The following is a 13,403-nucleotide window of genomic DNA, read 5'->3' as shown; positions in this document are numbered from 1 at the left end:
AAGGTTTAAATTAGCTAGCGTACGTGCTAGAGGTGCCAAGTAGATGTTAAAGAGGGAGGGGGAGAGTGGGGAGCCTTGTGGGACTCCACAGGAATTACGCCATTGATGGGAGAAAGTTCCTTTGCTGTGGACTTGATAGGTACGGCTAGTTAGGAAGCTAGAGAACCAGTGGAGTACTTGGCCGGAAATGCCGATGGAGTCAAGGCAACGGAGCATAATATCATGGTCGACCAGATCGAAAGCGCTGCTTAGGTCGAATTGGAGTACTAGGGTGCTTTTGCCCAGGGAGAATAGTTGGAGGAGGTAGTTGGTTAGAGCAGCTAGAACTGTTTCCATGCTGTGGTTTGCGCGGAAGCCGGATTGGGAATCAGGAAGGATGTTGAACTTTTCTAGGTAGTTCATGAGGTCATGGTTAATGAGGCCTTCCATTAGTTTTTGGAAGAGTGGTATGTTAGCGATGGGTCTATAGTTGGTGATGGAGGAGATGGGTTCTTTGTTGTTTTTGAGGCGGGGGGATACGAGAATGTGGCTGAGTTCAGTCGGGAAGAGGCCAGTGGACAGGCATAATGAGATCCAATTGAAGAGTTCGGCTTTGAATTGGGGGGGAGCAGATTTAATGATGGTGGGTGGGCAGTTGTCTAATAGGCAGTTGGAGTTGGCATATTTTGAGAAGAGTTTGAGAAAAAGGTTCCAGTCTGGGCTTTCGAATGAGCTCCAGGTCATGTCAGCCCTTGAGCCTGTTATGTCTATTGCTGGAAGGGTAGGGATTGTCTCCGTGTTGAGAGTTGGAAGTGATAATTTTAGGGTTTTGATTTTATTGGCGAAGTGGTTAGCTAGGATCGTTGCGGGGGGCGGGAGTTCTGAGCTGGAGCGTTTATGTGAATCGGTGTCTAGGAGGGAGTTGACTAGTCGAAAAAGTGTTTTGCTGTTTAGAGTAGGGGTGTTGATGAGTTGAGAGTAGTATTTACTGCGTTTTCAGCTATGGATTTTTTGTATTCGCTGACTTTTTTCCGCCAGTTAAGTCTGTCGTTGTCGGTCCCTGATTTGCGCCATTTTCATTCAAGTTTCCTTACTTCGCGTTTTATGGCTACGAGATCCATGTCAAACCATTTGTTTGTGGGCCGAGAGGATTTTTTGCGGAGTCTTGGGGGGGCGATGGTGTTAAGGATTTTGTCGCTGAAGTGTTTCCAGTCAAGGTGGAAGTTGGGGTTGGGGTCGGATTTGGAAATGAGGGTGTAGTGGGACCAGAAATCTACAGGATTAATTTTTTCTCTTGTCCAGGTCATTGTCTTTGTTTGGTTAGGTGTGTGTTTCCTGTCTGGTTGTTTTTTGGGCCAGGATAGTTCAAAATGGCATAGGAGGTGGTCAGACCAGAGAGTGTTAGACCAGTTTAGTTTAGTGAGACTTATGAGTGAAGTAGTAGAGGGGTTGGAAAGGAAAGTGACCATGTCAAGCTGGTGACCTTTATTGTGTGTTGTGGTGGAAGGGGGTTTGGCGAAGCCTAGTGATGTGAGGAAGGAGTATAGGTCTGCAACTCTGGGGTTTTCTTCTTGTTCAAGATGAAGGTTGATGTCTCCTGCTAGGAGGTTGTGGGTGCCAGCTGCCGAATTTGTGATAAGAAATTCGAAGTAGTCTTCTTTTGCTAAGTTCCATTTATTAGGGGGGATGTAGAATAGCGTGATGTTGAGATTATCGATGAGGTCGGTTTTAGAGATTTTGCAGGTGATGATTTCTAGATCATTGGTTAATTTGGAATCTAGGATTTGGAAGTGGAAGTGGTCGCGTAGTATGATGGCCAGGCCACCTCCCCTTTTGGAGTTTCTTGAGAGGGGGATTATTTTGTAGTGTGGTGGGAGAATGTCTGCTATGATGGCATCCTGGTCGGAGATGAGCCATGTTTCTGTTAGAAGTACAAAGTCCAGATGGGTTTCTTCAAGCCAATCTTTGAAGAGTTGGGCTTTGTTTCTAACCGAGCGAATGTTCAGGTAGGCGCCTGGGAGAATGGATTGTTCTAGGGGGGGCAGGAGTTCTGTGCATTGTAAATTTTTTAGGGATCGTTTTTTGTTTTGTGTTGGTCTGGGTGTGTGGCGGGTAGTGTGAATGACGGGGATGGGGAAAGGACCTGTTTCTGTGACGTCCTGAATGAGTCGGTGAGGTCAGAGGGGTTTATCGTGTCCCGGGATTCTAGTCCAAGCAGTGTAGATAGGTATAGGTTCGAAGGCTGAAGCTTTGGGGATCCAGCTTCTTGTAGTAAGGAGGTAGAGAAGGAGAAGGGCGGTGAGCTTGTGGGTAGGGCTGGACATGTTTGTTGAAAGGTGAGGTAGCTAGGGGGGAAAACTGGGAGAGGGGGAAGGGCAGACTGGAGATGTAGGGTGGGAGGAGAGACAGATGATTGAGTAGTGGTTGGGTTGGTATGAAATAGTAGGGATGGGTAAGGTGTTTGTGAGCGGTGGGGAGAGAGGTACTGTGGGCAGATGAACAAGTTAAGATTATGAGCTAGATAGGGATACAAGCAGTGGGTTATAAGAGACAATGAACAGTATAGCAGTTGAACAATATGGATGTTAAGTTTAAATGATATTAAAGGCAGGAGCAGGTAAGAGTTTGATCTGAGTGGCAAAACTTTCTGTGGCCCTCAAGTGGGCGAAGAAATCGATTTAATCGCCGCTCAGTCGGCGATTTAATCAAGTTACCCCGCAGGTTCGGGGGAGGGGCGGCGCGGTGCACGCGTGCCTCTCTCAGGGCTGGATCCCGATGAAGTGGCTGGGCTCAGGCGGCGATTTAATCAAGTTACCTCACAGGTTCGGGGGAGGGGCGGCGCAGTGCACGCGTGCCTCTCTCAGGGCTGGATCCCGATGAAGTGGCTGGGCTTAGGCGGCGATTTAATCAAGTTACCCCGCAGGTTCGGGGGAGGGGCGGCGCGGGCACGTGTGCCTCTCTCAGGGCTGGATCCCGATGAAGTGGCTGGGCTCAGGCGGCGATTTAATCAAGTTACCTCACAGGTTCGGGGGAGGGGCGGCGCAGTGCACGCGTGCCTCTCTCAGGGCTGGATCCCGATGAAGTGGCTGGGGCTTAGGCGGCGATTTAATCAAGTTACCCCGCAGGTTCGGGGGAGGGGCGGCGCGGTGCACGCGTGCCTCTCTCAGGGCTGGATCCCGATGAAGTGGCTGGGCTCAGGCGGCGATTTAATCAAGTTACCCCGCAGGTTCGGGGGAGGGGCGGCGCGGTGCACGCGTGCCTCTCTCAGGGCTGGATCCCGATGAAGACGCCTTTGTGGAACACTGTCAAAGGCTTTGCTAAAATCTAAATACACCACATCTAGCGCACTTGCTCTATCCAAATCTCTGGTCACCCTGTCAAAGAAATTGATCAGATTTGGCTGACAAGACCTACCTCTAGTGAATCCACCAGATTCCAGAAGCTGCACTATTCTCTGTTTTATAAGTGTTTTATAAGTGTTTCCATTAATTTGGGCATCCTTTTATCAAACTGCGTTAGGGTTTTTTAAATCTCTGGCCACTGCTGTAAAAGCTCCAACGCTCATAGGAATTCTGTGAATGTTGGTGCTTTTACAGCCCTAATAAAAAGCCCTAATAAAGCTTGATAAAAGGGGGGCCTTACTTACCACAGAAGTCGGACTTATCAGCCCTACTTCTTCCTTACTTCCACTTTTGTACGGGTTTAAGATATAATCATCTGCTGTTTTTGCATATTATTGCATCAATTTTCCCATGCCATTTGGTATTTGACAAATATTTAAATTATTGTGGTGTGTTAACGACTGACTGATAAAGCTAAAAACGATATGCAATGTGATTTTGCATTTCTAATTGTAGATATTCATAATGAATTGGATAACTGCCCGTATGTTTACAACACTGACCAGCTGGATTCAGATAAAGATGGTGTCGGGGATCAATGTGACAATTGTCCTTTGATGCACAATCCTGACCAGGTAAGTACAATAGGTAGAAAAGAAAAACAATTAATACCTATATGTCAGCCAGAACTTATGGATTCTTCCTATTTATTGCAATTCTCTTTATTTGGGAGTTACTAAAGTGAAGATGAGGGCACTGCAGATGTTAATTAACTCTGCCGCACGATTGATTCAAGTACGACTCATATAACCCCAGTGTTGAAACAATTGCATTGGTTACTTATGCAGCAGAGAGTACAGTTTAAGATTCTTTCAATAATAATAATAATAACTTTATTCTTCTATACCGCCATAGTCAGATGACTTATAGGCGGTTCACATCGAAGAAGGCTGGACAACCAACGAATTGCAGAAAGCAAATGGTGAAGGTACAATATATTATACAAGGAAAAGACAGAAGGAAAAAATAAATTTAGTGTGGCTTCTGATTAGGAGATGAATCGGTCAAACAGTACGGTTTTAATTACTTTCCAAAAGGCGCCCTAGGTCAGCCTGTCCTTTTTTTTTTTTTTTTAATTTTATTTATTCATTTTTGAATTCTTACAACAAGTGAATTAAACATATTATAATCAATTATCATATGACACTTGTATTTACAAACAAATCTTCTTATAATATAGAATAAATCCCCCCTTTTGTCAAAATTCCTATTTCCATATGATATACATTCCCCATCCCACCCCTATATATCTACTACCCATGTGCTAAGATATCTGATCATTAGAATAATTAGTCAATGGTTCCCAAATTTTTTTGAAATTATGAAGATTCCCTTGTTGTAACGCTAACACCTTTTCCATTTTATATATATGACAAACTGAGTTCCACCAAAATGTATAATTTAATTTAGTATAATCCTTCCAATTTTGAGTAATTTGTTGCATGGCGACCCCTGTCAATATTAATAATAACTTGTTATTATTTGCAGAAATCGGACTCTGAGTTCTCATTGCTGTACCAAATAATATAGTGTCATATGAGAGTCCTACATGGTTTTCTAATAATTTATTAATTTGGGGCCAAATTAGTTTCCAAAAAGCATTTACGCAGGGACAAAAAAAAAATTAAATGATCTAACATCCCAACTTCTATTCTACAGTGCCAGCATCTATTGGATCTAGTGCTATCTATCTTTAGTCTGTCTTTATTGATGTAGTTACCCAGCCAGGACTGCTGTTTGCTTGCTTGGAACATGAAAGATCTGTCCAAAAAGGATTTGTATTTACAGCTGGTGATCCTTGGGTATGCAAATATGTGGGGTTGTGTAGTACGAAATGTGGAAGAAGATAGGAAGGCGCTAATCCCCAGGCCTGCTTGAAACAAATACATGCAAATTTGAACATTATTCGCGCCTCCATTGGCAACTAGTGTAGTAGTCTATAAAAGGAGCTAATGTGATCACTTTTTTTCAATCCGTATATCAGGCGAATTGCTGTGTTCTGTACTATTCTTAGTTTTCATACTGTTTTCTTTGGGATACCCAGATAAACGATGTTGCAGTAGTCCAGCGCTGATAAAACCAATGATTGCACCAGTAATCTAAAGGACGTAGCGTCAAAGTATTTTTTAATGGTCCAATCATACAACAAATCTTATATCACGTTTCCCCAATGGCATTAAAGGAGTTTTTTTAAATCTATCAACCCAGAAAATGTTTGAGATCTGAAAATAGTATGAAACTGAGTTTGGAGGGTAAGATGTTAGTCTCTCATGTTAAGATTGGGGCAACAATGCTGTCTGTGGCTGGCGCCAAGCTCTGGAATGCGCTGCCTAGTATTCTGCGATTCTGTGATGGGAGACTGAACTTTAAGAAAATGTTGGAAACACAATTATTTGTGAATGCCTTCTTGTGCTAATGCTATTTGCTGTTAATGCTCTCCCGTCCTGTAAATGTTTTAATGGGATTTTGTCTTTCCATCTTGTAGGATGAATTTAAAAGAAGGTTTTAATAATGATATCGTTAGTTAACGTTGTATTGTGTTTGTCTTGTCGAAACATGTTTAGCATTTTTAATATGTATGTATGCAATTTTGTAAACCGCATAGTTTTTATGCGGTATATAATTTTTTTAAATAAATAAATAATACTCAATATATTGCATGAATTAGAGAGCCAGGGAAGGACTGAAAAGGGTTAGTTAATTTGTTTATGTACCCTGTTTCCCCGATGGTAAGACACTGTCTTATTTTTTTTGGAAGGCCAAAATATGCTCTAGGGCTTATTTTCGGGGGGATGCCTTATTTACAATTTTTTCTAAAAAGGGGGGGCTGTCTTATTTGACGGCTGAAGAATCGGTCGGCCGAAAAATCGTACCGTGTATGGCCAGCTTTATCCATCATACCATATATTGTACCATTTAATGTCCCCAATGTTCTCCATCAGGGAAACACAGTAAAGAGATTATTCTGTAGTGCAGCATCAGAGGGGACTTGACAATGTGAAACCATTGTTTATATACCGTATGCATTTTAAACAGGCTTTATATACAGTAAGTGGTATTGCTCACAGCAAAAGAAACCTGTCTGCGTGTCTCACTTTTGGATGTTCTGGCCGTGAACAAACTCCTGCAGTCTCCGTTAGGGAGGGATGAGGGAAGCTGCCTGTGTTTCCTTGCGCGGAGTCACGTGCGCGCGCTGCAGTCCTGTCACTTTCTCCTCTTCACTTCATGATGAGGCGCGGCACGCAGCCATGGAGGCAAATACGGTAGACGGAGGGACCACACGGAGTCACCCACCGTACCACCCGATTCGGGTAAGCGCAGGTATCGGTGGGTGGCTTATTTGCGGAGGGGTGCCTTATTTTACATTTTTTTCTAAAAAGGGGGGGCTGTCTTATTTGATGGCCCTGCCTTATCATCGAGGAAACAGGGTATGTGCATACATCTATTGGTATAATTATGCAGAGGAGAAATATTCAAATGAAACAAACAGCAATAAGTAACAAAGGGGAGTAATTTTATAAAGCATTTTTGCCATGTTTGATAGAAGGAGAATGTATAATATAAAATTGTACAGGAGCAGGCAGACACAAAAACAGGCATACAGAAACACTCTACATGCATTAAAGCCACATGGGGTAATTCTGTAAAGACAGTGCCAAAATTTAGGCTCCAAGAACACTTGGAACTGACCAGAATACCAGCATGCATCCAAATACCCTAAGTACTAACATTCAATCACATGGCACCTAAATATGATGAGATATAGTTTGACGATGGCTATACATGTAGGCGGAGTCTGGACTGAGTATGGGTGAAGCACAGAATTATGCACATAAATTATAGAAGAGTGGTTCTTAAACCTGTCCTGGGAAGCCCCCCCCCAGCCAGTCGGGTTTTCAAGATATCCCTAATGAACCTTCGGTCTGTCCCAGTATGGCAGTTCTTATGTTCTTAATGGGGCAAGGACATAAGGAAACCAGGCCATCAGGTTTCACATTTTTGAGTCTCCTGGACTATCTAGTAGTAATGTGTATATCAGTTGTCTCAAACTCAAACCCTTTGCAGGGCCACATTTTGGATTTGTAGGTACTTGGAGGGCCTCAGAAAAAAATAGTTAATGTCTTATTAAAGAAATGACAATTTTGCATGAGGTAAAACTCTTTATAGTTTGTAAATCTTTCCTTTTGGCTCTTAATAATAATATTGTAATTTATAGCTAAAGGGACATATGATCAAGAAACTGTTTTATTTTACTTTTGGGATTATGATAAACATACCGAGGGCCTCAAAATAATACCTGGTGGACCACATGTGGTCCCCAGTCCACAAGTTTGAGACCACTGGTGTAAGGGATATAAGAACATAAGAATTGCCACTGCTGGGTCAGACCAGTGGTCCATCATGCCCAGCAGTGCCCTAACTGAAACCAGCCCTATCTGTGTTCGCAACAGTTCAGCAGGAACTTGTCTAATTTTGTCTTGAATCCCTGGAGGATGTTTCCCCCTATAACAGACTCTGAAGGAGCATGCCAGTTTTTTACCACTCTCTGGATGAAGAAAAACTTTCTTACATTTGTACAGAACCTATCCCCTTTTAACTTTAGAGAGTGCCCTCTCGTTCTCTCTACCTTGGAGAGGGTGAACTACCTGCCTTTATCTACGAAGTCTATTCCCTTCATTATCTTGAATGTTTCTACCATTTCCCCTCTCAGTCTAATCTTTTCAAGGAAGAAGAGGCCCAGTTTCTCTAATCTCTCGCTGTACGGCAACTCCTCCAGCCCCTTAACCATTTTAGTCGTTCTACTTTGGACCATTTCAAGCAGTACCGTGTCCTTCTTCATGTACGGCGACCAATGCTGGACGCAGTATTCCAGGTGAGGGCGTACCATGGCCCGGTACAGCGGCATGATAACCTTCTCCAATCTGTTCGTGATCCCCTTCGTAATCATTCCTAGCATTTTGTTTGCCTTTTTCGCTGCCGCCACGCATTGCACAGATGGCTTCATCGACTTGTTGACCAGTACTCCCAAGTCTCATTCCTGGGGGGTCTCTCCAAGTACTGCCCCAGATTTTTGTTACCGATATGTATCATCTTACACTTATCCACGTTGAACCTCATTTGCTATGTTGCAGCCCATTTCTCGAGCATGTTTATGTCACGTTACAGATCTTCACAATTCTTCCGCGTCTTCACTACTCTGAATAACTTTGTATCATCCACAAATTTAATTACCTCACTAGGCGTACCAATTTCCAGATCATTTATAAATATGTTGAAGAGCACGGGTCCAAGCACCAAACCCTGAGGCACTCCACTGGTGACGTTTTTCCAGTACAAGTATTGTCCATTTACCCCCACTCTCTGTTTCCTATCCACCAGCCTGTTTTTAATCCACATGAGTATTTCACCCTCGATTCCATGGCTCGCAATTTTTCAAAATAGTCATTCATGCGGAACCTTATTGAACGCCTTCTGAAAATCCAGATATACACTGTCGACCGGATCACCCTTATCTATCCGCCTGTTTACTCCCTCAAAGAAGTGCAGCATGTTCATCAAGCAAGATCTTCCTTTGCTTAAGCCAAACTGGCTGGTCCTCATCAGATCGTGTCTGTCAAAGTGCTCAATGATGCAGTCCTTTATCAGCACCTCTAACATCTTTTCCAGTACCGAGGTCAGATTCACCGGTCTCTAGTTTCCCGGATCACCCCTCGAACCTTTCTTGAAGATCGGCGTAACGTTCGCCATCTTCCAGTCTTCCGGAATCCTTCCCGATTTGATCGACAGATTGGCTATTAGTTGAAATAGTTCAGCTATAGCCCCTTTCAGTTCCTTGATTACCCTCGGATGGATGCCATCCAGTCCCGGGGATTTATCATTTCTAAGCTTATCAATCTGCTTGCATAGACTGACCATCAACCCTGTCAGTTTCCCGTTTTCATTTCCCGCGTATAGCCTTTCAGCTTCCGGTATGTTGTGTATATCCTCTTCGGTAAACTCAGAATCAAAAAATGTGTTCAGTTTGTCGGCGATGGCTTTGTCCTCCTTTAGCACTCCCTTTATTCCATGGTCATCCAACGGCCCCACCGCTTCCTTCGTGGGTCGTTTCCCCTTAATATATCGAAAGAACGGCTTGAAGTTTTTTACCTCCTTGGCTATTTTTTCCTTGTAGTCTTTTTCGGCCCCTCTTACCGCCTTATGTGACCTGCTTTGATGCTGTTTGTGCTTTTTCCAGTTTTCGTCCATTTTTTACCTTTTCCATTCCTTAAACGAAGTCTTCTTGTCTCTGATCGCTTCCTTCACCGCTAGAGTGAGCCACGCCGGTCCCTTGTTCTTTTCCCTCTTGGATCCTTTGTTGATACGCGGTATATACAGATTTTGCGCCTCGGTGACCGTGTCCTTAAAAAGGGACTATGCTTGCTCTAGCGTCTTTACAGTGTTTATCCTCTTCTTAATCTTCTTCCCCACCATGAGTCTCATCCCTTCGTAATTCCCTTTTTGGAAGTTCAGCACCATGGCCGTCGTTCTGGTAGAGTGAGAATGGTTTGCTGAAAAGAAACTTAAACAATGGTTTGCCCAAGAGAGTAATGGATGTTTCCCGCTAAAGTCCAAAGTTGGAAGCACAGAAATGTCCATTTTCGAAAGCTGAAGTGCTAGACGTTCAAAATATTTTTATTTTGAAAATTGTGTACTTGGGCATCTAGGTCATCAGGATGCATAACTTTATACCCTATTTTCGACCAAAGAAATGACCAAGTTAAAAATGTCCTAATCTAGACCATTTGGACATAGGAGTGGCCATCATTGTGATGGACTGGCCACACAGATGCACCAACAGAGCAGCAAGACACCTTAGAGGGCACTGCTGTGAACTTCACATAAAGAGTGCCAGTAGTACATCTCTGATTTACGAGTGCTGAGCCCTCCATAACTCTTTCAAAACCTACTGGACCCATCTAGCTACCACCTCAATTACTCTCATGGCTACAGGTAAAACCTGTATGTTAATTGTCCAATTTCCCATCCAACAGCAGGAATAACCAAAGTAGAAAGTCCAAAAACAAATAAATAAGATACAAAATTCTTGTCGAAGAAGGTAGTCAAACAGGTATAGAGAAAGTTCAGTCTAGTCCCCCAAAATTTTTTTATCAAACAAGTTAGCAAAATAGCTTTCTTCAAAAATAAACAAGAGCTCATACAGTACTTAACTTTATGAAGAGCAGCTTTCACAATTGCAAATTCTCCAAAGGGCTAAAGACTGTTTTTTCCCCCAAACTTAATGATTATCCTTTCCACAAATATATTTTCATGCAACACAAGTGCGTAGTGAATGGTTGTAAATCCCAACACAGTACTCCCTCACGAATTTGCGGTTCAGCAGTCGCGGCCTCAGTCATTCGCAGGGGGGGGTTTTATTCCTCCTGCTGCTTTCGATCCACTCACACACCATCACCTCATCCTGTCAATTATTATTAGTGCAGCCGCTGCGAGGGAGATTGGAGAGGGGGGAGAGAGAGAGAGGAGATCGGTGGCAGTTGCAGCGGTAGAGCGTGTACACACGATGGAGAATTCCAGCCAACGGCGACCAATGGCAGCAGCTGCTCGACTGAGAACGACGTGCCATCATGTGGCAACAAATTCATCTCCTGTCCACTCCCGCATTAAGCAGCTGGTGTATTTTTTTTTCTTTTTTACCACACTGGCAGCTGAAATAATGCAGAAAACACCAGTGGTCTGTGCTAATGTCTACCATGCGGTAAAACCAGCCAGCTTGGTGGAAGGGCCCCTCAGTATCTCTCTCTCTTGCCCCATCTGGCCATGATGATACCAATTAAAAAAGAAGCAATTCATAAACAAGTCAATATTTAAACTTTCTAATCAGCATTTTGCTGTAACACTGGCCATAATGTTTAAATTATGCACAGATATTACGTATCATTATCTGGATGGTGAGCAATGCTGCCTCTATCTGGACAGTGGCAATATTCAAACTATGATCTGGATGGTTAACCAGATCAAAGTGGAGATGATAATCTTTCTGTCCTAACTTTATTTGGATACCGATTTGGAGTTGCAATACCAATGGTAGTACCAGTCAAGTTGCATTACCAATGGTATTGATATACAAATGCATTGGTATTGCAACTGGAGAAAGGAATCAATTTCCTGAAGAAGAAGGGAGAATTGGTGAGGGTTCAAACCAGACTCTCATGAAGGATAATCTGGAGGGATGGTGAGAAAATGAAGATTCGGTGAAGGGACGTGAGAAAATTGCTATACCAATGGCAGTTGCAATACCAATGCTTTCCAGATAACTGGCAGTTCCACCACACCTCAGTCCAGTACTCTCTGGATAGTGCCAGGGCAATCTGTCAGAAGATTCTGTGGCACTGCCTAGGTGGTGCCACTGAATATCTATGGCTGGTGCCAGCTAAGAGAACTACCTGGATAACGGCAGCAGTTATTCAGACATTTCTCTTTGAACACTGACCCCCAAATTCCCTGTTGCCTATTGCTCGGATTTTTGTTTTGCCTTCTCCTTAGTGGCTACCATAATGAAGAATTATACTCTTATCATCTGTTTAATGACCTTGCCAGAGTCATTCATCAGGCTAGAACTTCTACCTGCCTGTCAGAGGCTTCTTCTTCATTGCAGTTTCCTGTGCTTTCTGCTTTTCTCTTGCCCTGGGGGGGCCAATATTTGTCTGTTCTCGATACTCTATGATGGGTCCTAGATCACGCTAGGCTCTTCTACACTGGCAGTGTGGGACATCAATATTTTAGTTCATTCACTGGTAATTTCAAAATTCGATTACTGCAACTCATTGTACATCGGAATATATCAAAAAGAAATCAAACGACTCCAACTAATCCAAAATACAGCTATTAAAATCATTACTAATTCTAAGAAATATGACCACTGGCTCCCTATCCATCACAAAATCATTTTCAAAGTTGCATCACTTACATTTATAACACTTCAATCCAGAGAACCGTCCTTCGTTGATAAGTTACTTATCCCTCATATCCCAGTTAGAACACTCAAATCTTCTTCCCCAAACTTACTTTTTGTGCCTACTCTTAATACATTTGGCACTCACCGGGTCTCCTATTTCGCCATAACTGCTCCCCTCACTTGGAATGTTCTCCCCCCCATACATTAGAGAGGAAGCAAGCCTAGATAAATTTAAAGGAGCTCTTAAAGCTTTTTTATATAGAGATGCTTTTGAACAATGATCTAATCTCCTACTTTCCTCTCTCTCCATGATGTGTGGATAATCAACAGTTTGAATAAAACTCCTACCCCCTCCCCTTTGTTCTATCTTTCTTTTTTGTTTTCTCTCCTGTACTATACCTTATTGTAGTTCACCTTTAGTCCTTTTGTGCCATATTAGTCCGTTCTGTCTTTGTATCTGATAACATATATTTTTGTTGTGTATTCCCTGATTTTAAATATTCTGTATAATCGCTTAGTATTACGATATGCGATATATCAAATAACCATTAAACTTGAAACATGTTACATCTTTATTGCTAAAGATCACATTTCAACCAGAAAAACTAAAGTGATGTATCACAAAATAAGAAAAGTTGTGTGTTTTCCTGTTGAAATAATATTGTCTACTTTTTTGCAGACTGATAGTGATAATGATCTTGTTGGCGACCAGTGTGATAACAATGAGGATATAGATGATGATGGCCATCAAAATAACCTAGACAATTGCCCTTACGTTTCCAATGCAAACCAGGCTGATCATGATGATGATGGCAAAGGTGATGCCTGTGACTCTGATGATGATAATGATGGGATTCCTGATGATAAGGACAATTGTCGGCTTGTGCACAACCCTGATCAGAAAGATTCTGATGGTAAGGAACACAATTTTAAGTCAAATGACTTAGGCCTCCTTATACAAAACTGCAGGGAGCTGTGCTGCTTCCGACGCTCATTGAGCTCCTGTGTGCGTCGGGAGCAGCGCGGGCCATTCAGCGCGGCTCCCCGCACTAGAAACTGCTATTGCA

The 13,403-nt window shown here is 42.9% G+C and overlaps 1 protein-coding gene across 1 annotated transcript in view; it reads left to right on the top strand.

Annotated features, from left to right (window-relative positions):
• THBS2 (thrombospondin 2) overlaps window positions 1-13,403 on the top strand; it is a 285,177-nt gene that overhangs the window by 202,493 nt on the left and 69,281 nt on the right. The window contains exons 17-18 of the mRNA XM_033937149.1: window positions 3,837-3,955; window positions 13,016-13,250. Coding sequence (XP_033793040.1) covers window positions 3,837-3,955; window positions 13,016-13,250 — 354 coding nt within the window. The remainder of the gene's footprint in view (window positions 1-3,836; window positions 3,956-13,015; window positions 13,251-13,403) is intronic.

This window comes from Geotrypetes seraphini, chromosome 3 (assembly GCF_902459505.1).
Source record: "Geotrypetes seraphini chromosome 3, aGeoSer1.1, whole genome shotgun sequence".
NCBI lineage: Eukaryota > Metazoa > Chordata > Amphibia > Gymnophiona > Dermophiidae > Geotrypetes > Geotrypetes seraphini.
The sequence above is the reverse complement of the archived record's forward strand: the minus strand, read 5'-3'. Positions and strand labels throughout refer to the sequence as shown.